This window comes from Lepeophtheirus salmonis, chromosome 6 (genome assembly GCF_016086655.4).
Source record: "Lepeophtheirus salmonis chromosome 6, UVic_Lsal_1.4, whole genome shotgun sequence".
NCBI lineage: Eukaryota > Metazoa > Arthropoda > Copepoda > Siphonostomatoida > Caligidae > Lepeophtheirus > Lepeophtheirus salmonis.
Window position 1 is genome coordinate 52,395,922 of NC_052136.2, and position 27,981 is coordinate 52,423,902.

At 28.0% G+C, this 27,981-nt stretch overlaps 2 protein-coding genes and 1 long non-coding RNA gene across 5 annotated transcripts in view; 2 read left to right on the top strand and 1 right to left on the bottom strand.

The window, feature by feature from the left end:
* LOC121119674 (probable pyridoxal 5'-phosphate synthase subunit pdx2) lies at positions 1-22,468 on the bottom strand. 2 transcript variants are annotated; one of them, XM_040714410.2, is made up of 4 exons: positions 22,332-22,468; positions 21,863-22,051; positions 18,898-19,061; positions 1-644 (listed from the first exon to the last, which is right to left on the bottom strand). In XM_040714410.2, exons 2-4 carry the CDS (start codon positions 22,032-22,034, stop codon positions 309-311), a joined length of 672 nt encoding a protein of 223 aa, XP_040570344.1. In that variant the 5' UTR covers positions 22,035-22,051; positions 22,332-22,468; the 3' UTR covers positions 1-308. The 2 variants fall into 2 exon arrangements, with proteins under 2 accessions (XP_040570344.1, XP_040570343.1); XM_040714409.2 differs by lacking the exon at positions 22,332-22,468 and adding an exon at positions 22,133-22,275.
* On the top strand, positions 11,459-12,531 carry LOC139905873 (uncharacterized). 2 transcript variants are annotated; one of them, XR_011780980.1, is made up of 2 exons: positions 11,459-11,683; positions 11,742-12,531. It is a non-coding gene; the product is annotated as an uncharacterized lncRNA (long non-coding RNA). The 2 variants fall into 2 exon arrangements; XR_011780979.1 differs by having other exon boundaries at positions 11,459-11,673.
* The window catches only part of LOC121119673 (pyridoxal 5'-phosphate synthase subunit SNZERR), a 25,119-nt gene continuing 19,516 nt past the window's right edge, over positions 22,379-27,981 (top strand). Inside the window, exons 1-3 of the mRNA XM_040714408.2 lie at positions 22,379-22,512; positions 25,751-25,884; positions 25,942-26,022. Coding sequence (XP_040570342.1) covers positions 22,506-22,512; positions 25,751-25,884; positions 25,942-26,022 — 222 coding nt within the window. The 5' untranslated portion in view covers positions 22,379-22,505. The remainder of the gene's footprint in view (positions 22,513-25,750; positions 25,885-25,941; positions 26,023-27,981) is intronic.

The following is a 27,981-nucleotide window of genomic DNA, read 5'->3' on the forward strand; positions in this document are numbered from 1 at the left end:
TTAAATGAGTTAACTAACTTTTTTATTCATATTTTTTTAAATAAATTGTTTGCAGATAAATATTTATAATTTTTTTCCTTATAAGTTATTTTATTATAAAACAAATTGTAAATATATACATTAATATAAATGATAAAACAAACGTTGACAAACTTGTAAAAGGGTTCATAAAAAATTACATTTTCTGGATTGTAGCTGATATGATAAAAAAGTATCATTTTTTGACAAAATATATACATTTTTGAAACTCACTTTTATGGTTTTATTAATTAAATGATACCAATAAGGAATCAAAAGAATTTATGTAATTATATCTCCCGAGTTGCAATTATATCCACAAAATATTGGTGAAATCGATAATCCTTTGTTAGCTCTGGATGAAAAGAACAAGCCAAAAGTCTTCCTTGTCGAACAGCCACAATTTCTTTTTCTCCAGTTTGTGAATTCCTAAGATTTGCTAATATTTGGACTTTAGAGTCATCCAATAGTGATATTACTCCAGGTGCTCGAATAAAAATACCATGAAAATCGGGAAAGGAATCTACAGATGGGAAATCCTTTGAAGTAAGGGATAGTTTTGTTTCAAAAGACTGAGCCTGTCGACCAAAGTAATTCCTTGCAACTTTTATCTTGATACCTCCAATCTACGCGATAAATATAAAAAAAATAATGAAATTTAGGGTAATAATTCACTCTTAAATTTTTATCAACCATTAAATATAATTGGTTATAATTAAATTTTACCCACTTTTGGTTAAAATTTAGTTATACAAACATAAGATTTTTTTAAAATGAACTTCAATTAGAAAAGTTTTAATAAATATGCTTCATTCATCAAATCTTTATGTACATAAAAAATTTACATTCAATTAAAAATATTTTTTTATTGCTTTGTTATAGTTAAAAGTTCATTTATTTTATTAAATGTACATTTATAGTTTATATGTAATATTTAAAAAAAGTCACCTTATCAAAAGAAATTGTAAGAACACATTTAAAGAATCATTAATTATTATTTAATTTAATTATAAATAATATGTATTTTTACATATTAACTTTAATAAATTTCTTAAGAAATACAATTAAAATTCACTAATTGACGTTAAAAAATGGTTAAAGTATCTAAACTTAAATAGCTTGGTTGAACCATCATCCAGATATTTATTGTTAAAAACAAAGGGCTCTTTTAAATGCAATAAAACTTTAATTACATGCAATCTTACTTTTTAAAACAGTTAAATAAATTATAAAATGTTATACGTCTTTTAAGGCTTGTTATATTATTTTTTGTTTGATTTTGGACCCTTGTTGTATAATTTTTCATTTTTCATTCTGGACATCTCACAATCTTTATTGGACATTTTTGAATTACAATCTAAAAATATGATTTTACTAGTTATTAGGAGAATATTAATTTTGAACTATCTATAACGTATATTTAAAAAAAAAAAATCATTGAAGGAATCATTGATTACTATTTAATATGATAAATAAGTGGTATATGCTTTTTGACAAATTAACTAATGCATTCTGAAAAAAAACACAATTAGGATCAAAATAATTATACTTTTATAAATTCATAAAGTTTTGTTTTTTGTAACAAACAACTACTTTTCCCATATTTTAATTAAATTAAGATCATGTGAAAAAGAAAGCCTTTGAAACAGAGTTAAGGGAAAAGGGAGAAAGGCTATGAAGAAAGTTTCATGAGACAAAGTAAAATATATATATATCTACATTACATACCTTTTATTAAAATTTTCATTATGCGATTTTTTTTTCTATGAAATAGCTAAAATGATCATTAATGTAATCGTCAAGAAATGTAACTTACATATTTATATATATTTACTTCATTTTTTAAGTCATAAAGTATACAAAAATGAAAAATGTAAAGCTAAATACTACTTATATCCACTTTTACATATTCATATGTCTATGTAAATATAGAGAAACAGACAGAATGAAGAGGAGAGCTGTTAAGAAATGTCTTTAAAAATAGGATTTTTTTCTTTATTCTCTTATATATCGTTATTAATAGCATCACCAAGTCAATTTTGATGTGTTATTTAGTATATAATATATTTGAATTATCATGTATTATTCCTAAATGTGTAAGATTATTTTTATTTTTTATAATAACATTTGTATTGAAATGTTTTATTATATTTATGATAAGTTTGGTTTTTTTTTCATATAATTTAAATTATCGCATAACTATAAAGTTATTAAAAAAATATGAAAAATAAACATGGTAGGGCTGACAGTTTGAAAACAGTTTGGGAGGAGAGCTGCTTAGCCGTTATGACATTTTATTAGATTGGCTATATGCAAAGGCAGTAGTATATAAGTATAGTATATAAGTATAGTATATAAGATTAAATGTGTATTTCTTGGGGATGGGGAGGGGGTATTTTTTTTTAATTCAAAGCTATTAGCAAAAAATTAAATGTTTTTTTGTGAAAACAAATTCAAAAATTTAATGATATTCAAAAAAAATTAAATTCTTGGAACTATAATTCAAATATTAAATTTTTTGGAAAAAAAATTCAAAAATCTATAGCTAAATACGAAATATACAAAAATTTCAATTATTTAATTTTTGGTTCTACCGCATAATTTGCCCAGATGACAAAAAAAATCTAGTAAAATGCAAGGTTAATAGAAATACTAGCTTAGACCATCCTATAATCGGGCTTGCTGGAATTTTCAATCAGATGTATTGTACCGACTGTAAGGCAAGACAGGCGGATTTTGACAAAAGAAGCAACCACTCATAGTCTATGACGTCACTATTCTAGAATTTTCAATTTAATGTATCGTACCGAATGTTACGAAAGAAAAAAAGATATTGACAAATCACACAACCACTCATCTACTATGACTTCAATATTAAAATCGTGGTCGAAGTCAAACATTAGTCGTACATGGGTTATGGTATAACCTTGTATTTCTATCAACCTTAGTAAAAAGCAAAAATTTCTTAATTTTGGGAAGGGGAGGGTTTCAGGACGACCTCCTGCAGACGCCACTGGCATGAAATAAAGTAAATGAAAACAAATCCATCTCCCTATGTAAAAAGGACATTTGTAGGTAGGATTGATTCCTTTGTCAATCTTCAATTCTCTTTTATGTTTAACAAAGATTTTTACTTCATAGTTATAACTGTAGATGTAAAAATTGTTGAAATCCTTGTGAGCATAAAAAAAAAAACATATATGTTGATAACTTTGAGAAGCAATATATATTTTTTGACAAAGATCCCTATTCAAACTTTAGTGATCCTTACTTACTAAAAGGTTTGAATTTTTCAAAACGGGAAGGAATAATTAATAATAGCAGGTTGCAAACATATACTTTTTTAAATGTATTTCAGAAAGGTATCTATGATTTTCTCATCTCTGTTTCTACGCAACAACAATCCTCAGCATATTCTCCGTCTCTCATGAGCAACACAGAAATGTGATTATTTATATCATTTTTTATTGCATGTTCTCTCCTTGAAAAGTTAAAGAACAATGATAACAGCTTTTGAAAATTAAAAACTCTTTCTATTGTCAACTACTCTAAATTTATCACTCGAATAAAAGAATATCATTTATAACTCTATTCATTATTAAGGAGTCAAATATAATATAACCACTGTTTTGAAATTACCCAATATCAACCAAATTAATTTTTTTGGACATTATTAAAAAACGTCATTGTAGTGATGTACATTACTTACATACTATATTTTTTAAAGATAACACATTTTATTAAACGAGAGAAAATCAATTGGTAATCTTCGAGCCACATGTAGTCTAAAGAACACCTATTAAATTTAACTTTATAAAACTGTAAATTACATCAATGGATAGGTTCATAAATTTACCACTTTTTTTTGTTTCTTCAGATTTGTATTTATTTAAGTTCTACTACTGATATAAAATTGATAATATCCGTAACCTCCTACTTGACTATTTAAAAAATATATATAGATGCAGTCAATAATTTTCGAGTAATACGTTTTGTATCAAAGATGATTGCTGGGGATTAGCTTACATTTTGTACTAGAATCATTATTGGTATCTAAAGTTTTTTATCAAGAAAGCCTTTTTTAAGTTAAAATATTTGCAAAATTAATTAATTATTAGCTTTAAATATTTAGATATTTTTGATAAGTGTGTATCATGAGGTATTAGGTCAATTCAGAAATATATTTCTTTGAATTTTGATATTTTTCAGCATTTTTCCAATGCTCTTAGATATTAGATGGTCAAAATTATTTTTTTAGAGATCAAATTATTTCTTATGCCCCACCTCATCGTCCTTATAGTTTTTCCAAAGTCTAATTTTAAATGATTTTGGGTAGCTTTTGGACAAAAAGTATAAATAAAAGAGAGGATTGAATCCCAAAAAAGACATTAAACTAAAATATGCTTATTTTTGAATAATGTTTTTGACAGCATTTTTATTATCTAAGTATCAAAATTGTCTAGTTCAATGTAGGCAAATAAAAAAAAAGATCCTTTTAATGACTTAAAATTTTACCAGGATAGGTTATTGTTCAGAAGAATTGACAATGATTTAAGAGATGTCGTCATGAAGAAGCTTCATAATCATTTATGATATTTGACGCAGGAGTTGGTTTTGTTCCCTCTATTTAGCTATGTTTTAGATAATAATCAAAAGAGGAATACGGGCCTGAAATTATATTTGAGTAAAAACCTGATTTCTTTAGAAAATCCGATTATATATTTTAGATTATTATTGAATGTTTTTTTATCTTATATGACCAGGTGTGCTTTTTTTTTTACTATACTGAATCTAGAGTCAAATTGGCTTCAAGAGCCTGTTGCATCATGTTCAGCAAATGAAGATTACATAAAAACCAAAAAAATATATACATAATATTTTGCTATTGTAGAGATAGGAATGAAATGGATGACTGACTTTATGATCATAATGGCTAAAATATCCCAAGTAGAGAGAGAGTATCTTCTTCAAGTCGTAAAATATAATAGGAGACGATTTGAAAGTTTGAAAATAACTAAATAAATGTATAATATAAATTATCATAATTTTTGTGATTTTTACTTTTTATTTAAAGAAGTCTAAGAAAATATATAAATAATATAAAAGATTTATCATTCTGATTATCAAATTGGTATAAGAAGAATTATTCAATTTCGTGAAATGGAAGTAAATGTATAATCTTTCGAAAATTTTATTTTTTTCTCTCGAAAACAAATATATATAATGAAAATAACATTAATGGATGGGAGTATAGTACTATTAGTACTGCTGTCCGTTACCACCTAGCTGTTTTTCTTCACCTAGATTGTACTGGGAAATTTTGATACATCGATTAAAATATATAAAGAGGATAATATAAGAAAAAAACATCCTTTTTAGTTAAATACTTTTTTTGCCATTTAATCCTGTGATTTATTTATATTTTTTGTGAAAAACTAACCACAATAATCAAAAATGGGATTTTGGAAAAACTTTAAGTCCAATGAAGTAGTGGTATAGGACATACTTAGATTTTAAAAAAATTTCGAGTTTTTCACATCATATCAAAGTTCAATGAAGACTCAAGATTATATCTTTTGGGAAGCTTGTTTTTTTTTGTACCAAAATTTGAAAAATAAAAATACAGTACTTCCAACCCACGCCCTGGTGAGGCCCATGGTGAAGTATACATATTAATTGCTTTAATAATTTTTCATAGCCATCACTAGCTTATGCATATTTTACCGATGTAAACTATTTTTTTTCTTGAATACTTAAGAAATTATATGAAAATTATTTACCTTAATTTAATAAAACCCAAATTGATTTGTCTAACATTCAGTTTGCTATAGATATGCATTCTTGTCATATTGGAATGTTTATGAGTAATGTGGCATATACCTAATTGTTAAAATTAATAGTAAAGCATTTAACCATTAGGACATTTGTATATTTGAAATTATATAAGAATTGTATCGAAATATTACTTTTTTTTTGTAGCTGAGGTTTGGGAGAGACACATTTTATGGAAAATAAATTTGCTTCTTTATTGGATTCAAAGCATTAAATCTTTATTTTATTAACATATGTATATTTAAAAGTATCAACTTTCATTGAGTTACATAGTAATCGATAAATATTCAACGTCTACACTCCAATGCAACTTCATTGGAAATATGTTGTTACACGTATTTTCATTACAAGAGAATCTATTAAAATCGTGTCATAAAGGATTTTTTTTGGTAATTGAATAGTTTTTATGGAATCAAAGCAGTACAAGCATCACAAAAAAATAAAACTTTTCTTTCAGGATTATAATAATAATCTCGATTGGTGATTCCTTTGTTTAAATTTCTTAAAGACCTCATTGTCAAAAAAACAAAAACAAAAAAAACTCATTACTTTTGTAGTGTAATAATTAATTGAAGCAAAACTATATCTATGGCTTTTCAATTAGTTTTAAAATACTATATAAGAACTGATATTCTTATGAGTAAAAATACAAAGTAAATATGTCCTTTCTGTACTTTTTTTCTTCAAAGAAGTCTAATTGTTGTCATCTTTTTAAGACAAATTAGCCCAAATACACAACATTATTTTCCATCAGAAGTCAATAGTCGTGAACAATAAGTAACTGTCAAAAAATATTCCCAATTTATTTATTAGTATTTACAATTATTTAATGAGATTATTAATTATATGTACTTCAAAAAGTTTTATAATTATTTAAAAACTTTTCTTTTACATTTTTCTAAATTTTTTAACACACTTTTTCTATACTTTTGCAATCGTAAATAAGTAAATTTACATACATAATGTACTTGGATTATTAAAATTAATAAAATTTTGCAAAAAGGATGTATAAAAAGTAAAAAAAACCTGTTTGTACATACTTTGAGCTTGAACAATATTTGTAAATGAATTATAAAGAAGGTAATTAGCATTTAATCAATATAAAATAATTTTTTCTATTATATAATTGAATTATACTTATTTACTCTAGAAGTGCTTTGCATGTTAATCTCTTATCACCAACAAAAAAAGACGATTTAGCAATTTTCTTATTGCAAAGGGAAAATATTAAGGTCAGAAAAAGGATAATTAAAATGATAACCATCTCATTCTTTAAAAAAAGAAGGGAAAAAGGAATTACTTAAAACACCGAGTGGTCCATTTAAATCTGAACAGTTTGAATTTAAACTTCAACAAGATGTAATTTATTGATTAACTATAGAATTTCAACAAAATTAATACGATAAATAGATGGTTGTCTAAGCTCTTTTAATCATTGATATAACCCCTCTTAGTGGCAATTATGGATTCCAGGCGGAAGCGGAAGGCCTGGCAACCGCTGCAGATATAGTCCTCTGTCATGGCGTCCCAGAGCCGGCCGACAGTGACCTCGGTGTTTGGATGATGGACACTGCAGGCCTTCTCCTCGACATGCACCCAGAAGGAGTACTCGAGAGGGTTCTTATCAGAGTTCTATTGGGGGCAAAAAAATGAAAAAAGAGTACAAAAGAACTCAAAAAAAGTCTTTCAACTGAGGAGATGGGTTTCTTTCATTGCTGATTTCAAAGTGGCCTCTCCACCTTCACAAGGGTCTTTCCACCAACTTTTTTCATAGCTTTCTGGACAATCTGGAGTGAAACCCTGAGATCTCTTGCATGAGGTTTGGTTTGTTTTGTAACTAATTGATTACGCTTTAATATTACGAAATATGAATTACTTTCAATCACTCAACTTTTATTAATAATTGAATTCGTAAATCTTTAGATTTTTATGGACCACTTGGTAAACTTCTTTTAGTAAAATATGTCATTGGACCTTTTTAGATTTAATTTAAATCTCTTTTTTTAAGGATGAATATACATACAAATAATGAATTAGGGGCAGTTATTAATAAATCAACAAGTTTTGTTTTTTTGAAAAAAAAATAGAGTGGGATTTTTTAAGTTTATTCACAAAATTGTTCCTTGTTGTATTTTTAGAATAAAGAAATACAAGTCTTGTTAAGTTAGTGTTTTAAATGTATCCATGGGATTTAAATAAAATTTTGGTTATAAAGGCATTGGATATTGTTGTTGTTTTTTTGTTGTTGAACGTTTTTAATAAAAGATTGTGCAGACTTTGTTCTCTAAGTATTAATAAAACTTTCCTATCTTTTTTAAGTACGCCATTGTATGTTTGTTAAAAATGTTTGTTGTGTTAATTTAATATTATTATTCATTTTAATAACAAAAATAGTGCATAAATCAATTTCACTATAACTTTTCAAATCTTTCCATAGACTAATAATAATTTTAAAATAGAAAAAAACTGACTTTGAAGATAAAATTGGAAATAAAACTAATACTTTCTTGTTAAAAGATGTTAAAAAGTCTTCTTTACATTATAAAAATATAAAATGTAGTATTGTTTAATAATCAATTGAGTCTATGTATCCTTTTTCATCTGCAGGCATATATTATCGTTGTAGTCTTTTTATCCAACTAAGGTTAATATTTTTCCAAAATACTTTTATATCGACTGCACCCAGTCCCCAGCTATTCCGTGAGGTAAAAAGAAGATTGTTGGAGCATATTAGTAGCAATGCTATATTGTCTCGGATGGAAGTCCAATCGAGATTGCTTCAGGTTGATTCTATTTACTTGATTATATTATAACTTATTTAAATATTATTTAGAATTTTCAGGGCGTCAGCAAGATGTAAGCTGTAGCACCCCTCCCCCCCCCCAAAAAAAAAAATAACATATTACTTTTTGCTTTTTACAAGAGCAAAAAATTTAATTTCGATTTTGGATTTTTTTTATCAAAAAATATTAAACTTGAAATTTTTTTTCAAATTTTTTCCAAAAATTTAATTTTCTATGAATAGCTATAGATTTTTGAATACAAAGTCACAAGTTAAAAGATTAAGAATAAAAGTGTTTATTACTCTTAATAGAACGTGATATGTCAAATTATGGACTTGGTTTGTTAGTACAATTAATTAATTAAGCTTTTACGTAATTTGTTACATTAATCCATGGACGAATGACAATTTTACTTAAAATTTGCAAATAAAGGGGCTCATTAACAACACCATGCGTATCCCTTATTACTGATTAGTTAAGAGTAAGATATTGAATGAACTTCATCTTTAGATGGAAGCGTTAAGCCCTGTTCTCACTTCGAACATATTATCCAACAATAATGCCATCAATTTCATAAACTTCAAAAAATGGATCTTTTTATCAATATTTGAAGTGCGTCATATATAAGGCTGAAAAAAGTCTAGATAAATACTTATTTTGAGATTAGGAAAAAGAAAAAAAAAACCCCGATAATTGCGTGTGGCCTTTACTGTTCATTATTTGCCAAAACATTGTTGTGATAACATCTCGCTCTAATAAATATCCTAAGTTTGTTGCTAACCTTGGTGAAATATTGAATCTAGTTAATGTTATTAGTCATATTCTGCTTTAATAATCCTCCCTTCCATCCCATCATTTAATTGGTCAGATAAAATTGTACTAATTATGTAAGTATTACTAAACATTATAGTTTTACGCCATCCGACTTAGAAACTGTCTTTGAAGTCCTTAAGCAAAATGATGCTTCCTTAGGAGAGCGTATCGAGCCTAGGTACATTAAGCTCTACAAATAATATTTCCAGAGCATGTTTGCCATTGAGTCTTTCACATATAATACATGTATTATGAAATTAAATATTTATTTTTATTTATTTGAATAACCCTGATATTTATTACTTAGTTACAAAGAATAATTTTATTTTTAAATTTCTGTTCTGTTCTGGTTATCCTTCAATTATTGAGAAGAAAACATATTGTGTGTCTTTATGCATAACGTGGATTAACACAGGGAATTTGTTGGGTAATTATAACTCTATAAGTCCTTACAGGACTCAGAGTAGAATCGAGGAACGACAGCTAAGTTATTAATGTCTAACATTCCTCAAATTGTCAGGGTTATCATGCTATACTGAAAGTGCTTAGAATTTACAAATCTCTATATAGCTATATATCAAAAAAAAAATTATTGGTTCAATAATCCTTCCAATTTTAATCTTTCTCCTATGTACATATATTGAATGGAGGATATACGTAATAAATTTTGAAGAAAAATGGGGACTCTTCTCTTAAAGAAATTAGCTCTTACTCCGATCCAAACAATATACGACATGATCTCATTATTTTTGCGGTATTCACATTTATAAAGAAGGAAGAATGTTGAAAAGAACGGGGGGGGAGGGGGAGGAGGGGATTCAAGATTCATTAGTATTCACTAGGAAAAGATCTTTATATTTTCCAAATCGATTAACTTTTCATCCTTTTTTTCTTTTCTTTAAGAAGAAGATTTCTGTGCGTCCCTTAAAAAAAAAAGATAAAAGTCATTTTTTATTTCTCCACTTATCGGATTTATTTTCTTAAAATATGTATCGATTTAAGAAAAGATTCATATCTCTGTATATGTACATTAAATTCCTAAATGGGATTGAGGATGACTGTAAATAAATATTTACTATCTATGTAGATAGTATATACATACTACTTCTGAAAGGATGTGTAAACATGAAGAGGGGGCTTCAAAGAAATTTAATTGATAAAATCTTAAATGTATTAGAAAGTTTATTCCATTTAAGTATATAAATAAAAACACATGATTATGAGTTTATTAATCTTCAGATACGCCCATTAGAATTTATGAGTCATATTTATAGAAAGGTTAACACTAGAAGAACAATTTTTGAAAAAATAAATGACTTTGCTCTAAAATGTTATTCAATGTTCAAACTTGAGTTTCTTAGTTTTAGTGTCGAAAAATAGAATTTTTACATAAAAAAGATCCCAGAAAATATGGGGATCACGTTAGTAAATAATAAATACTGTTGAATTAAAAGTATTTTTTAATATATTTGAAGGAGAAATAATAAATTTTAAGCTTGTCTCATCTATTTATTTTCAATTCTCATGTTTCTTCATTTTTATCATTATTACTAATAGTAAATAGGTTGCTTTATAGATAAAGCTTGAGGATTCACCTTTTTGAATTCTGTAACTCAATTTGTGCCGCAAAAAATATATATTTTCCTAAAGTTGATATTTTGTATATTTGTGACAGGCTTAAAGTCAACAATACATCACTAGAACTGATGAAATTGTGTCTCATAAAAATATAAGTCACCGGAAATGTCACACTTTATACAGCTTAAAAAGCACATACTATATTCAAAATACGAAACTTTTGAGCAGATATGGAACAGTTGATTTGTTATTTACAAGACCTAAAATAATGTTTGAGTTCATTTATAGTGATATAATTATTTATATAAAGTTATATGAAACTTATATTTTGGAATAATTTAACGCAGGATTTCCGGGGAGGAAAATAAATGTTTGGTGAGTATTTCCCGTAGGTGTAAAACCCTGAAAAATTCCAAGAAAATGTGATCCCAAGGGAAAATCCCTACCCTTTGAAAAAAGTGGGGTTTTTAAGCATTTGAATAATAACTCTAGATGAAGTTTCGGAGTGATATACTTTTTTATTATCTTAAAACAGTTTATGATACAAAAACAGCAGAAGGTGGAATCATTTTTCTACCGGACGAGTCTTACTGGTTCAACCATGAACTCAGACATATCAAATATTCCTTCTTTTAATGTTATGGAGCAAGTTAGTACTCGTAATTAATAACTATATATTAATCAAAACAGGCTCAAACATACTTCTTTTTTTTACAGCATATTTTTGAATATTTGTTAGGATCATTTTTTTTAAATTAGGAATCTGCAAAGGAAGGAGCTACACTAACGTCATTGTTGTGTGTATTTACCAGAAGCAAGAAAACACCTTATATTGTAAGTTCAAGTATAGCCATAAGCCTTTCTTCACATGTCCAAGTCCTTGAGGAGAAACTAGAACGTCCTCCAACAGTCCAAATTCATCCAGGGGAGGATCACATACCATCGGCCTATCCAGGGAGAAACCAGAACCTTCTTCACCTTTAAACATTCACCTATCATGAGGGGGAACAAGAGAGAAGGAACATTGTTGAATCAGAAATCCTGGTGATTAAACCCAGACTGAGTGATGTGGTCCCTCGCTTGGACACATACCACGACTTTTGTCAACGACAATAGTCCAATTTCATCGTCCACGAGGCACAACCAGTACTGGTCTGTCTTTAAGAGACGGATTAAGATTCTCCTGTCGACAAAAACGGGTTACCCAAGTTTATCAAGGCTAGTTTTGTCAACGAATCCACAGCAGGGAAGTTAAGCTGGCCTAATCCCATCCTCGTCGCCGATATTGCATCTGAGGAGATTACTTTAACACAAACTTTATTAATAGGATCCATAATGGCTTACAGAAATAAAGAGAGAGAGGTTGTGGAAGAATAAGATAATGTACTATATATTCAATGTATACGAATATTACACTATTGGGACATTAACAATCTTGATAGGATATTTATAGTAAGAAATACAGAGGAAGTACTTTATGATAAATATATATTAAGAACATATTAAACGATGACAAGTTAAAGAAGAAGGGGAATAAGAACCATAGGATCACAAGTAAATTCATAACAAAACCTTTTTTTTTGTAGGCCACTGGGGCATTTCTTTTTTCTAAAGCTCTTATTATTTCTGGAGGAAAGAAGTATAAAGTTTAAGCAGGAGTGGGAAAGTTTATGACTGCCAGAGAGTAACGCTGATGATTTGTTGGGCAGTAAAAATCTAAGTTTCTGTTGGTCACAGTAATTACTCCCTAATATGACCTTGCTAGATATGGAGTGGGATTTGTGTTTATATCCTTGGACCTAATCTAATGAAACGTCATAGCAGCTTAGCTGCTCTTGTGCAAAACATTTGCAAATTGTCAGGGTTACCATGTTAATTTTTGGTGTCTTTATTTTTTACATACCGAAAATGCTTACGATTTTTAGCCCTTTACCAACTAACAACATTTTAAAAAATAATTCAATTTTAACTATACAGAATATATTATTATCTACAACAGGAATCCTATGTATTTAACAATGGTAGAAATGATCATATCTTATAATATAATATATGTACATACATCACAAACGCCATATGGTGATAACGAGATGATCCCAAATTGATTGATGTCACAGTTATGTCAACTCATTCGTTGGAAAGGGAAAAAACAGTGACACATTTAGTAATAAAAACAAAGAAGCTAGCTATTGAAAGAATATGTAGATTGATTACAATAGCAGTCATGAAGTATTGATAAAAGATAACAGCTTTAAATATACAAAAGGTAAGATTTTTTGTCTGAATATGGAGACTAGGGATGAATTGGTCCCTCTAAATGGAAAAGTTGTCCTATTTGAATTGACATTGATGAATCAAATCAAATTTAATATCAACCACTGGTATCATTATCAATCAAGTTTAATAATTAAGGATACAATATTTATAAGAATAGTAAATTCTTATACGGTTGTTCAAGAAACAATAATGGGGACGGGAATGAAAAGCCCGGAACACTAATACAGACTGTTCATTCAAATTAATATATGTTTACGCTTTGCGCATATAAGATTTACAAAAGGTTTAAATGAAATTCTGCTTTTCAAACTAATTTGATAAATATTTCACTCTTTTTTTTTTTAAATGAATAAGTAGTTTAAACAAGTGTTAAATAAGGCAGATGTTAACTTTAGTGGAATGAGAGCAAGAGATTAAAAATTGAGATCATAACCAATCTGAAAAACCCCATACGTCTTCTAACAACGAGTTTAATAAGAACTCATTCATAAAATTGTAACAGACTATCCCCTACCATTACGCTAAAGTAGGGATTGTCAAACTTGTTGAGTTATACCCTTACTCAATAAAGATTTTGGAATTATTTTCTCTTTTATATGAAATCATATTTTTGTATAAAACTTTTAGTCTTATTTAGTAATTTTTTTTATGTATTGCTCAATATCCGTTCAAATTAATTTAATCTCTAAAGGGTAAACAGAAAAAGACATGCACAACCCTTTTCCATCACAATTGATTATTTTGAGCCATCAATATTGACTGTTGATTTGCTACCTTTTTTTTCATTCAAACCTAATATCAATTGATATTAAATATATTATTTCTTGTTTGACAAGTAACATCATTTATTTAAACAACAAAAGGAAGAAAAAAAGGAGAGTATCTTTCATTTCTTTGACCTTATTTTTCATTTCCTATGAGTCAATTTCCCTTACACAAAAGAGTTTATATTTATTTATAATAAATAACATGAAAAGGAACGGAAATCAATTAATAAGACTGTCTCTTTAATCTTATTTAAAATATATATTTAGAGATAAACCGGAGTATAAAGATGTCAGTGTTTTTTATTTTTTGTAATGAAAGTTTCTTTTGAGAACAGGATGTATATATGTGATCAAACAGGAATAAGCAACAAGTTACTTGGAAACCCAGTAAATATAAGATTTTAATTAAACAAATATAAACAAATATCAAAACATGTCCATAATTGGAGTGAAAAACCATGGAAACCAAAATACGAAATATTACGGGGCTTTAGGAAAATTACCACCCAGCAAAAAACAACTAGAAAATCAACGAATATTCTATACAAGGAGCGAGTACTCTTTTGTTCCTTTCTCTTTTGACCAACTGTTAGTAGAATAGTTATGAAATTGAAGAGGAACATAGAATTAAAACAATCGTGTAATGAATGTTTTAAAGAATTAAAAGAACACATTTATTCATTGTTATTCTGATGATTTATATACTTGGATGGTCTGCAAAGTTTCTGACATAACAAAGATACAAGATATTTTTTCTCATATTGTTATTTTGAACACAGTCTCTTTCTAACTCTACACAGTCCTCAATGCTTGTTACTGTTTCAATGTATTAAAGGTTTGTTACACTTTAAAAAATAAAAATTTTGTGAAAGATCGAAACTCGATATTGTATATTGTCACAAAAACACTCACAGCAACTCACTTAAACGACTGTTAAAACAACTGCGATTCCAAAATGGCTGAACCTTTGCTGAGTAACTGTCAACAGATTCTAGATGAATGTGCCTAGCTTTTATTTAGGAGTGCTGCCATCTTCACGATGAGAAAAGTATGGAATACAAACAACGAGTATCGTGTTACGCTTAAATCAATTTAAGGGAGATTGAAGGATCTGTGATAGTGCTGTTCATTCTAAAGTGTTTTATAAACTCGTGGAAGTGTCTCTCCCTGGATATTTCGTGTTTTACTTCACTAGAAGATGATTCTTGGGGTTAATTTTAATGATTGAAGAGCTCCTTGACGAGTTTGTGTTGTGACACCAGAAAGTAAGAATATTCATAAATAATCTACAAACATGAATGGGTCTTCAGACGATGATTCATCTTTCTCAAAATACATAGGGGAACCGTAAGGGGTGAAAATCTTGTACAAATGAATTGAAAACAACAACAAAATTTATGTATGAGCGCAGAATCCAAAACTGATCTCAGTTATCTGAATTCTGAAATATCTTGAATTATAGGAATTCGGGACTATTATCGTTCAGAGTAATTTTTACCCTTAAAACAATCCCAAATTAAAAGTTGTGTTAGTAAAACTTATGTAAAAGTGTTTTTTATGATTAAAAAGTGTTTTTATTGACTCTGTATCTTGTTTTGAACTCGATGTATTTCCATTTTAGACAGAAAAATGATTATCTTCTCTGGACCCTTATACTTATTCATATTACGTAACGATGAGAAATAAAATGGCTTATATTATAGAAAAATATTTATCGTATAATTTAAAAAAAAAGATCTAAATAAGAAATATAAATTTCTAAGGATTTTTGTTCCATTTTGTAGTGATCCCATTTTGTATGGGTGTATACTTGCAAATAGTCTCAAAGTTATTACTATCATCATATTTTTCCTCCTAAAAGAAACATCGAGGCAATTGTAGGAAGATACTTCCAACTTGATCATCCATCTCAAGAGATGTTCTAATTTGGTTCAAAATTCCACAACGAACAACGGTAGGAGAATTCATCTATGAAAAACTACCAGACATTATAAGGGAGTATGGTGGACTCTTTCCTTGTGGAGGAGATACCAGGATCGAAACAATAGAGCAATCCATTCACGATGAGTACATAATTTTAATATTTCTGAATGGGATCACTAGAGAAAAACAAAATGGAACAAAAATTCTTGAAGATGCATACGTTTTCAATATTTAAAAAAAAATTGTAAATCAAATTTTTCTATAATATAAGCTATGATATTCCTCATCACTATGTATTATAAAGAAGAGTGTCATTGTTAATCATTTTTGAGCCTAAAAATAGAAATATATCGAGTTCAGAACAAGATACAGAATCAATAAAAGCACTTATTAATCATAAAAAAACACTTTAACATAAGTTTTATTAATCCTACTTTTAATTTGGGGATATTTTTAAGGAAAAAAATGACTCTGAAGGATAAAAGTTCCAAATTTCTATAATCACAGATATTTAAAATTAAGATGACTGAGAAAAAAAATGAGATCTGTTTCGGATTCTACGCTCATAGATATATTCATTTTTGCTTGAATTGTTTTGTAGAAAATGAGTGTTCCCCTATGTTATCTTCAAGCATTAAAGAAGAACTTACCTATTAAGGAAATTAAAAATAGACCTCCTCCTTCCCTTTTTGAGACAGACAAGTTTTGATATGAAAAAAAAATTATTTTATTACAAATGAATATATAATATCAAATTTAGTACTCCTAAAATTATTAACATTTTGTTTAAAAAAAACATTATTCTGGAAGCAATAAGTATTTTAAAAACTTATATTTTTGATTTAAAAAAATTAAATTGCATATAGAAATAAGAACTACACAATACATAAAATACAGATAAATATTTATTTATAATTAAAACTAAAAAAAACAAACAAAGTATTTCGCTAAATATGGGATGAAAATCTTAGGTACAAAAAATGTCGTATCAGTCCGTATTTGGAAAGGAAGACAGTTCAGTCCTGTATTTCAGTCCTAAAACATAAATTTAAAGGACTGACAGTCGGAAATACCAGTCCCAAGGACTGGTCCTAAGACTGGACTGGATAGAAAAAATAAAGACTAGCATCGGGCCTCTACTTGACGCCGATAGTATTTCCCGATGAGCGTAGCCTCTGTAATGAGACGCAGACATTAAATTACGACTTTAGGTAGTTCAAAAGAATAAAGAAAGCAGTATGAGTCCTGGTGGAGGGTACTCTCAAAAATATTGGGAGACCATCAACGCAGTACAAACTACACTGTACTAGTACTGCCCGGGCTCTACCCGGGGCAGCCAAAATCTGACTTTGAGGGTAGCGTCCAAATCAGTGGCAAAGTTCTGGACGATGGTGGCAAAGAGGGCATCTCTGAGATGCCATATCTCAAGAAAAGTGGCCGAGGTCGTAATAAGTTAACTTAATTACCAGAGAAAGAATTGAGATTCATGCAGCTTTTATTTTCATAAGTTGATTATTTATAGAGAAATTATTTTACTAATTAATTCCTCGGAATTATATTTAGAAATCGACAAAACCTCGAGTCTATGAATTGTATCTACAAATGTTTTATTATTCCTGGTGTCGTTTTTATTTATTTTATCTGACTTTAATTAATTTATGGTGTGTGTTTGTTATTGATATATATGTTGTATTTTTCTCCATTAATCAATTAACAGTGTTATTGGTGTTAAAAAAAAAAGAACAAACACAACACTAGGTACAAAAATCCCTCTGTTGTTACTCCTATTAAGTCCTACTTTTTATTTAATCTCTATCTAAAGCCTCAAGTTACTGTTGTTTTCAAGAAAAGATGTATATTTTAAATTAAAGGATCAAGTTTTGTTAAGCTAAGAGTGAAGTTATTTCATATGTGGCTCCTTGTAGAGTAGTACTACATATAGAATTGAAAACAATTTATGTATAAATATTTTGATATCCGAGTATATTATATTACTCTTCTTATTAATAGGATGGAAGAATAATATTTTTCTAATACTTTGAAAGATTTCTTCAATTTTTCTTCTTAATATTTCAGAATAGCCAAAAAATATTTGATAAAATTAAATAATTCAATACCTATATATCTAATTTGAATGTCCTTCATGAGATTATTTTCCCAATTTTGAATAAAAATATGATAGATAAATAGTAGCACTTTCTTTATTTTATTGATGGTAGAATTAAAATAACCAAACTGACATTATATTTATTATCTGATATGAAGTGATTTTTAACATACATATTATGAGTATACAATAGAACAGTTCGTTTTTTTATGTTTTTTGAATTTAAATCAAGTCTAGTGCTAAAAATTTGTCGTTGGGTAAAAGAAGAACCCATGGTGACGTCATCTATCTTTGCATTAAATGCACCTTGAACAAAGATAACATATTTGTTGAAGCAGAGGTGTTACACAAATTTAACTGGTTTTTTTGGGGAAGGGAAAAATATTTTATTTTGTCAAACGTTTAGAAGTTTTTTTTTTTTTAAATATCAAAAGTCAGGTTTTATCCAAATGAATAAAGTTGTTCTGAACGAAAATTTATTAGCTACAATATATTATGATTAAACTTTTATTTATTGATAAGACTCATGGGAAGCTAATGAATTGGAAATCAATTCATTCATAATTTATTTATAAAATGTTGTTTTTGGCCTCTCAAAGGAACATAAAACAGAAAATATAACTCAGTTGTTTCACAGATGTGAAAAAATACATACATAGAAAAAAAATATCCTAAAAATTTTCTTCATACATAGAAAATCTCTCATTTTCTGAGGAAGACAGAAAGTTATACATATACAATATGCTACTCTTAATGACACTTTAGTAACGGAAAATATATGAACTTATGAAGAATTTACCTGTATTTGTCCGCCCACTTTTTGATCCGTGATTTCATCGGATAAAAGTATCATTCCCATGCACGTTCCCCAAACAAAGTGTTTCTCATTGTTGATCCATACTTTTATTTTCTCAAAAAACTCTTGGTCCTTGAAGAATACACTCAGAGTTGTAGACTCTCCACCTGTGTATGTAAAAACAGAAACAGAATTAGAGAAGGGGGGAAAATAAGTAGAACTCATAGTAAAGGAGCAGTTTATCGATGACGACTACTTAAGAAAGGGTGTATACTACAATTTGGTATCTAACGTTTTATAGCATGAATAATTTGAGTAAATATATGCTACAATTTATATAAAAAACGCAGCTAAGGGAATAATTAACATAACACTTCCATTTGAATAACTTTTCTTGTAAAAATAAGAACTAAATACAGAGAATCTATGAAATATACATACTTTATTAAGCCTCAAATCGTAACACGAGTGCAAACTCAATTGAATTTAGTTATCCCAGCATTAAAATAAATATTTAAGCAGTCTAAAATTTATTAAAAGATTGATTTTATCTAGTGGTACACATTTTATTATTTTCAGTTCGGAATGGCATTGGAGCAAAGAATATTTCAAATTTTCTCAAGGCCAACAAAAATTCCGCCAATGTGTTGTTCTTTTCTGCTGAAATTTTTTTCACGGTTGATACCACTTTGAATAAGCCGAACAGCCGCTACATCACAACCGAGTATCCAGACAATATCTCAGCTTCAGTGAAACATGTCTTGATAACAAAAAAAATCCCGTGGTCACCACAGGTTAAGTCTGCCTCCCATTTTTGTGGAGAGGGAAGAGTGGCTCCATTCAAATGCTTACATCTAACTTTTGGATATAAAAGTGCTACTACCTAGGGACAGTGAAAATTTCGGGACAACTTTTTTTTCACTCCTTATCATCGCGCTGCTAAGACCCAGGAATTCCTGAAAGACAACTATCCCGAATTTTGGGACCCTCAACATGTGGCCAACCTCCTCTACAGACGCGAAGTCTTTGGATATTCTATGTAGACGCCACTGGAGAAGAGAGTGTATGCTACTCCTCACGGAAGTGTCTAGTCTCTAGATACTTTCATTAAGAAGGAGTAGGCCAAAATCGAGTATGAGTACATATTATAGGTATGCAAGGGATTTAGGCCTCGTATGGAGGCAATTACTATAGCTGAGGCTTCACATAGTGAATAAAAATTGTGCCAAGCTCTATTTTTAAATGATTTTGTTTAATAAATGTCCTCACCAAAAAATTTCTATCAATTTTACTCTTGAAATATTGGAAATGATAAAATGTTTACCACTAAATAAAGTCAAACCTATTAGATTATGTATATAAGTATTCGTGAACCAATTGAATACTATTTTACCATTAGATTTAATAATCTGTCAATTCATAATCTAAAATAGTCATTGAAGAAAATAATATTCATTTTTTTATAAATGTAGAGAATATATTATTTTTGAATTCATAAATTATTTTCAAACAGTACATGTTCTATAACAAATACTACATTTCCCTTTTTTCTATTCAGCTGTATAGTAGATAAATAATAAAAACATTCTTTGAAACTTCAATAATTAAATACTTAATTAGTCAATAACTCAAAAACTAATGGAGTATCATCCCAAGATCATTGGATGGATAAAGTTTATAAAAAGTAATTGAAGGTATAGAAAAAGTATAATACCCAAGAGATAACAAAAGAATATTCCAGAATCTGGATTGGATTAATACCCCAGGGAAGTAAACGAGGGTATATAATATTTAGTTTTAGGTAATTTTGCCGCATACCTTTTTGCCTACGGTAATTTTGTCTCTTGTAGATTTTGCTGCGTGACATATTCGCCGCCTTTTTATTGGTTCTCAAACGTGGGTATGCGTACCCTTTGGGGTATTTGGAGGCACTGGGGGTACTTGAGATTTAAAAAAAAAAATATTTTATAAGTGATACATAATACATATCTCCCCCAAATTAAGAAATTTTTGGTTTTTACTATATATATAGAATATTTAAAATTTAATTTTCTATTAATAGCTATATAATATTGATTGATAGATTTTACTCCAAGAAATTTAATATTTGAAAAAAAATTTAAACAAACTTATAGGTGAAATTTTTTGGGAAAAATAAAATTTCTTGTGAACAGCTGTTGATTTTTAGTTTTCTTTCCTAAAAAATTAATTTTTGAGAATATAATTCTTTGAATTTTTTTTCTAAAACATTAATTTTTTGAAATTTTTATCCAAAACGAAATAAATTTTTGATATTTTTTCCAAAAAAAAAATATAATTGTTCTAATTTTTTCTCCAAAATTTTTTATTTTTGGCATTATTTTCAATAAAAATTGAATTTCATTAGCCCAGCCCTTCCCCTCCCAGACACGTCCGTAGATTTTTTTTTCGGCCCCTATTAGCTAAAAATGTTTTGTACTGGTAAGGGGTACTCAGTTAAATAAATATTTTCTACAAGTGGTATATCACTAAAAAAAGGTTGAGAATCCCTGTTACATATTGTAGGTTCTTAGTTAATCTTTAGTTTTTACATTTGAAACGTTCTTTTCTTTTTATTTATTGAATTTCTTACATTACTTCGAGCATCAAATAAGAGAATGACTATGAGTAAGGTACCAATAGTCAATTAGTCTTTTCGAAATATGTCATGTGGCAAAGTCTCTAAGAGGCGAAATTACCAGAGGAGAAAATGTTTGAGACAAAATTACTGGTCTCAAAGTTTTCAAATCAAAATTACTGGTCACGATAATATTTACAACTGTATACTTTATTTATCAAAAAAGAGTAACTATAATGTTATAGCATTCTTTATTGAGTTGTATTAATGGGTGCACTATGCAGAACTAAATGCACACCTATTTTAAGACTTGACAAACGTATAATTTTTGAATAACTTAATGATAATCGAGAAGAAAAAAAAAACACTTACCTGGAATAATGAGTCCTTCCATGTTCTCAGTTATATCATCTTTGCATCGAATTTCAAAAACGTGAATATCATATCTATTAGAGACATTTGAAACTTGATTCAATGCTTTGACATGCTCCTCAAATGATCCTTGAACTGCAAGAACACCAATTTGAAGTTTTTTCCCTCCCATCTTACTTATTTGTAGATCTAAAGAAAAGGAATTGAAATATTACTTCAACTTTTCCATGAAAAAAAAAATTAAAAAAAAAGTAACTTATATAATATTACAAATTTCTTAAACAATGAGCACAATGAGTAAGAGATGTTTTTTTTTTATATAAGAAATGGATATTGTATAAAACAAAGAAAACACTATTGAGGGTCGTTTTATAATAACGTTCACATATGGTGGGGATATCCATACACGTAAGACAGAACGAATGAAACACGACTCATAAAATATGAATAATAGCGAAATCTTGTTTACCCTCATAAGCACACACTGTTGTTGTAACTGAAACCCTTCTGTGAAATATGAGGTCCAGCGCAAGAGAAGGTTCTATAAATAGGTAGAATTCCTCACACTTTGCAAACAGTTGCTATTCCGTGGCACTTCAAGACATCATTCTCCTTCACTTACTGCTTCAAACCTCGACTCAAAATGCAAGGTAAAAAAATCTGTATTATTTTTGAAATTAACATTGAATATTTAAAGAGATAAAAAAAATTATTTGTCAAAATAATTTATTATAAAACAAATCTATTTATACAAAATCATTCAATTCAAAGAAGTAAGACACTTCCATAATTTATATATATGACGTGTGTCAACATAAAAATACCTTGAACACAAAATAAAGAAAGGAAAAAATCCTTAATTTATTTTTTGACTCATCTCTATATATAATAATAGACTTTGTTTGTGTGTGTCTCCTTTATGGGTGCCCACACTGTTGGACCTAGGAGGTTGAATTTTTGCATATGGACCTCTTTTGAACCTGGTCTGGGTAAGACATGGGTTCCAATTTTCGAAGAGAGGTCTAATAAGGGGGCTTATTCAAATCCCAAACACAAAACTTGATTTTTGGAACTCAAGCGGACTAGATCGGGTGTTGAGTTATTAATCAAAAAGTGACTGGCATCGAATGAACAATTATACGAATAACCTTTCCACATAAATTTGTATTTCTCTTTAGAATGCCAATAAATGCTTATTTCTACTTTTTTACAAAGATATTGCAACACAGTTTTTTGCAATTAACTTGGCGAACTACGACTTGTGCAATTTTTTTAATAAAAATAAAATAAATGGACTTCTCATCCAGACAATTTTTTTCGTGGATATATGTTGCTATATTATTTGAAGTTTATATCACTTTATATTTTTTTAAATTCATAATAATGATTGACCATTGTCAATGTGATTTTCCATTCTCTCTTTGGCCTTAGCAACACTAGATAACCCTTTGCTAGTATATACATAAAATCCAATACCTTATGGAATATACATATTTGAGTCCATTGTAGGAACTGTATTCAAATTTATGGGGTATGTTACGATATTGAAGAATTTTAATTTTAGTTTAAAATCTTTTTATATATTTATATAAGAGACTGTTATCGGCCCTGATTTGGCCTTAGAAATATAATTCTCCATTTATCCATATTTTATTGCAACAATTAATTTTGGCTAATTTAAGTTTAATTAACGGGACATCTAAAAGGTTAATGAGAATGATTTGTTAGTAGAAATTAACAATAATTATACGTCCGAGAATATAAATCTAATCCACACTTGATTTTGAGAAAAATAATTCTAGATTGCTTTTGTTTTGACTGACCACATATATAAAAATATCACTTACTGAAATAAAATAAATATATTCATAAAAGGGGGAATTGAAGAGATTATTTCTTCGGTGATTTTTACACACGAATCCACATTCTTAAAGGGTTCATCAATTATAGAAAAGCATAGTTTTTACAATATTTAAAGCAAAATCTTAATTAAACTTTTTTTCTGCATAGATGCATTACATAAAATATGATTTGATAATAATATTAGTACTACTTTTTCGCTTATTTATTTAATGTATTCAAATATATTTATACATGTTTGAGAGAAGAAACAAAAACTTAAAAGCACTTTTATTTCTCTAAACAAACATTTTTAATTCTATTTCAATAGGCTATATTAAGCAAAAAAAAAAATAAAAAAATAAAAACATTAATAATCGCTTAAGAAAAGGATAAAAAATTAATTTATTTTTTAAGATAACACAATGGTAAATTTTAATCATGGAAGTTTAAAAAAAATATTTTTAATGACTAAAATAGAAAAAAAATCCGTATTTTTTCACGTCTTTAATTTTTATATAAGCAGAAAATATAGACGTTGTTATTATATATTATTCCACTATAGCCAAATCAATACAAATTATACAGATCACCTTTTTAGTTCGATTATTGAATTAATTATCACATTTCTTTCACATTTCGAATGAGGAACAAACTGTTTGAGTAGTTACCTTTGACGAGGTTAATAAAGCGTTCCATACATCTATATTTCAAAACTAAAGTAAAAGAAAGAAAATTTTTCATATGGAGGCAGTTGGTAAGCGAGTTGTTTTGGACAATGAATATCCGTTTTCAATTTGGATAATGTATAATATGATTGATGAGTATTTTTCCCTTTTACCGTTTCAAAAAAGACAATTATTTTGGAACATGTTGACTAATGCTTTTCTTCGATAGGATTAGAACATCTGCACTCCTTTTTTGGCATTTTGTATAAAATTATAAAATTTCAATCTCTTAATGAAATAAAAAAAAGACAATTTTATACGTATTGGATTGTCTATTTATTTTTTTTAACGTTTTTGATTATTCTTTGAGCATTTTTGAAATTTTTAAGTTTTATGACAATATTTTTAGAAACTTATAATCATTCATTGAACAAAAATACTTTCTGGAAATATTACCTGTGTTCTACAGTTTTAGCACAGATGTTATAATCATTCAGCTTCTTACTAATATATATATTTTTTAGATAATATGCCATGCTGTACTATTAAATTTATGTGCATATTTATAGACATCAAGCTCACAATCAGTTTTTGGCTTGCAATTTTTTTTTAAAGTGCTCGAAATCCAAAGTACTATGTATTGCATAAAAAATGGTAAAAACTTTTATTCAGCTTTACCAGACATTAATCAGAAAATGATACAATTTTGCCATTTTTGTCAAATAATAAGTTTTTTTTGGTGTAACGCAAGAATAAGACAACACAATTAAGAATGGACTTGGGTAAAATTTACAATCATGAACTAGTACTCGGAACATCAATAATAACTGGCCGGATGGTAAATTTATAAAAAAGTATTCTGATCTTTATTTTTTGTCTCGTACCAGTTTTTCTCCGTGTATTTGCAATAATTATATCATTATTATTGGTTAATTTCCAGTCTTTTCCTTCTTGTATGAAGACTTATGTACAAATTATGACTCAGTAAACGAAGTAGTTGAAGGGTTTCTCACTCATCACATGATTTAACTTATTTAAAAGTGAAAGGGAGGGGGAGAGAGTTTCATAACAATGACTGCCTATATTGATAACAACTTATACAAGCAACTTTTCATTGTTATTGTCTATGAAAAAGTGGGATGTGGAATAACCCACTGGTCCCTCAATTCTGGCTTCTATGTACATACCTCATCAGTACCTTAGATATATTATTCTGTACTTTTGAAGGTTTTTGTGACTAAGGCTATATAACCACAAATTACTTGCAGGTATTAAAATACGTTCTTTTACCCCAGTCAGAAGAACAATTACCCGGTTCTATTCCGTTGGGAAAAAACCACTCAAAAACCATCTCTAATACAGCATTTGTTTTATTTTGCAGAATCTAATGGAAATGATAACCAAAAGGTAGAAGGTACCTTTACCGTCAAAACTGGACTTGCACAAATGATGAAAGGCGGTCTCATCATGGATGTCATCAATGCTGAGCAAGCCAAAATTGCAGAAGAAGCTGGAGTAAGAAAATGTGTAGTGCAAAATTGTAGAATTATTTTTATTCTAATTTATTTGTAGGCTTGTGCCGTCATGGCTCTTGAAAGAGTGCCAGCAGATATTCGAAAGGATGGTGGAGTAGCTCGAATGTCAGATCCTAGAGTAAGTTTTTATAAAAGAAATAAATGATAATTTTTTTTAGAAAGTGCTTTGATTTTTTTTTATATTTCTGTCATCCCATTCTTTGGCTTTACAAAAACTTTTTTCATTCTAAATAAATGAAATTTGCTCGACTAAGTAAATTTAATTGTACGAGTATTTATTGTTCCATTTAGTACAAAATTATCCAGGGGCGCCTTTTATAAACTTATATATTTATTCAATTGAATAGGCTATACAATATGTATATTTGTTTAAACTCTCATACAATTTTTGAAACGAATTCTTTCTTTTTGTATATCTACATACATATACATAAATAAATATAAAATATATTATTTTCAAACTGATAGCATATTTAAAAAAAACTTCAGGTATATACAACAAGAAATAGATTTTAAAGGGATTTTTCAAACACCAGAGTTTAAAAAAACATTTGGGTTAATAATATTTTGTCAAAAATCAGACTTTTTCAAAACATAGAAATGCACAAATAACACTTGTTGATGGAACCTTTATCAACAATTCTTTGGAATATTTTATTTTAGTATTTAATGGTGACGTCAGAAGTTGATTGTGTTAAGAATGTTTTCTAGTAAACTGTTAAGCCTTCCAGGTTTTTTCATTTACGTTTTTTTTTATGTTGAAAAATGCCACAATAAGTAAAAAAAAAAAAAAATCTGCAGACCACCCAAAAAAAATTCAATTTTTATATGTGTCTACATAAAAACAAGTATAAAAAATGTTACTGAATAATTTAATAAAAAAAATATTTTAGCATTGGATGTGACCAATGAAATTTGATCAAAGTTCATTGACTTTGTTTTGACTTTTATCCAAGTTACAAATGCTATTAAGATTTTTATTCATAGTATAAAAACTGATTTAAAATATACTATGATCATTTTTTTAGTTTTGAAGTTAATTAGAACATGAATTTTATTTGTCGTTTTACCTTTGGAGTTAGTTAATCTATGAATTAGATTAGATAATTCGATTAAACAATACCAACTCATGATTGGTCTCATTATTTTCTTAGTAAACAACAGCAATCAATCGAAACTTTTAGCTCTTATGTATTACTTTATGTCAAGTATTGATAAAGTTTCAAATGTGAGTGGAAAACTATATTAAATGGATTGAAATAAACTTTAATTAAACATTTTTCTATGAAGTTATTACAAATTACGTATGTAAGTAGATATGAGACCAACCATAAATAATTAAAAAACCCCTTTTTAAAAGATGTGTTTGACTATATGAATCAAGATTGCGGACATAATTTTCTTCTTTGGATGGGGGTTCATAAATAACTAAAGTATGTACCTTTATCAAGAGCTTAAATATTGAATTATTATCCAAAAAGGATGCGAAATATGAAAAATCCTTCTATAAAAAGAAAATATCAATATTTGAATTTTTATAGATATTTCACATAATTTTTTTATAATAAAAGTTATTTTCTTAAAAACTTATTGATATTTCTTTTTAAATTCTCTCATATATAGACATATATATTCTCCCTTTAACACAATATTAAAACATTCAAAGAAAATGTTCTAAAAGTATTTACACTCCTTTTCATATAGTTTTTTTATATTGTATAACAGATTTATACCAAAAAAGTGTTTTTCTTTGAATTTTAATCAAACATTTTGTGATTGCTCTATCCTTTAATTTTATTAATGAAAATTAGTAAAATTGAATTAACAAATTAATATTTATTTGTTGTAATATATAAAACATGAGTAAAACATCTTTTAGATTCCTTAGAAGACAAGATAACAATCAAACCAAATAAACATCTTGTACTGCAAGATGGCGTAGATGTATTAAGCTGTCACAATAACCAAATATGTAAACATTTCAATAATAAACAAAAACAACTTATGATTTATTTTTACTTTCGAGCTCTTGAGGTAGATTACCACATCTATCATACGTATCCTCGATATATCTGGA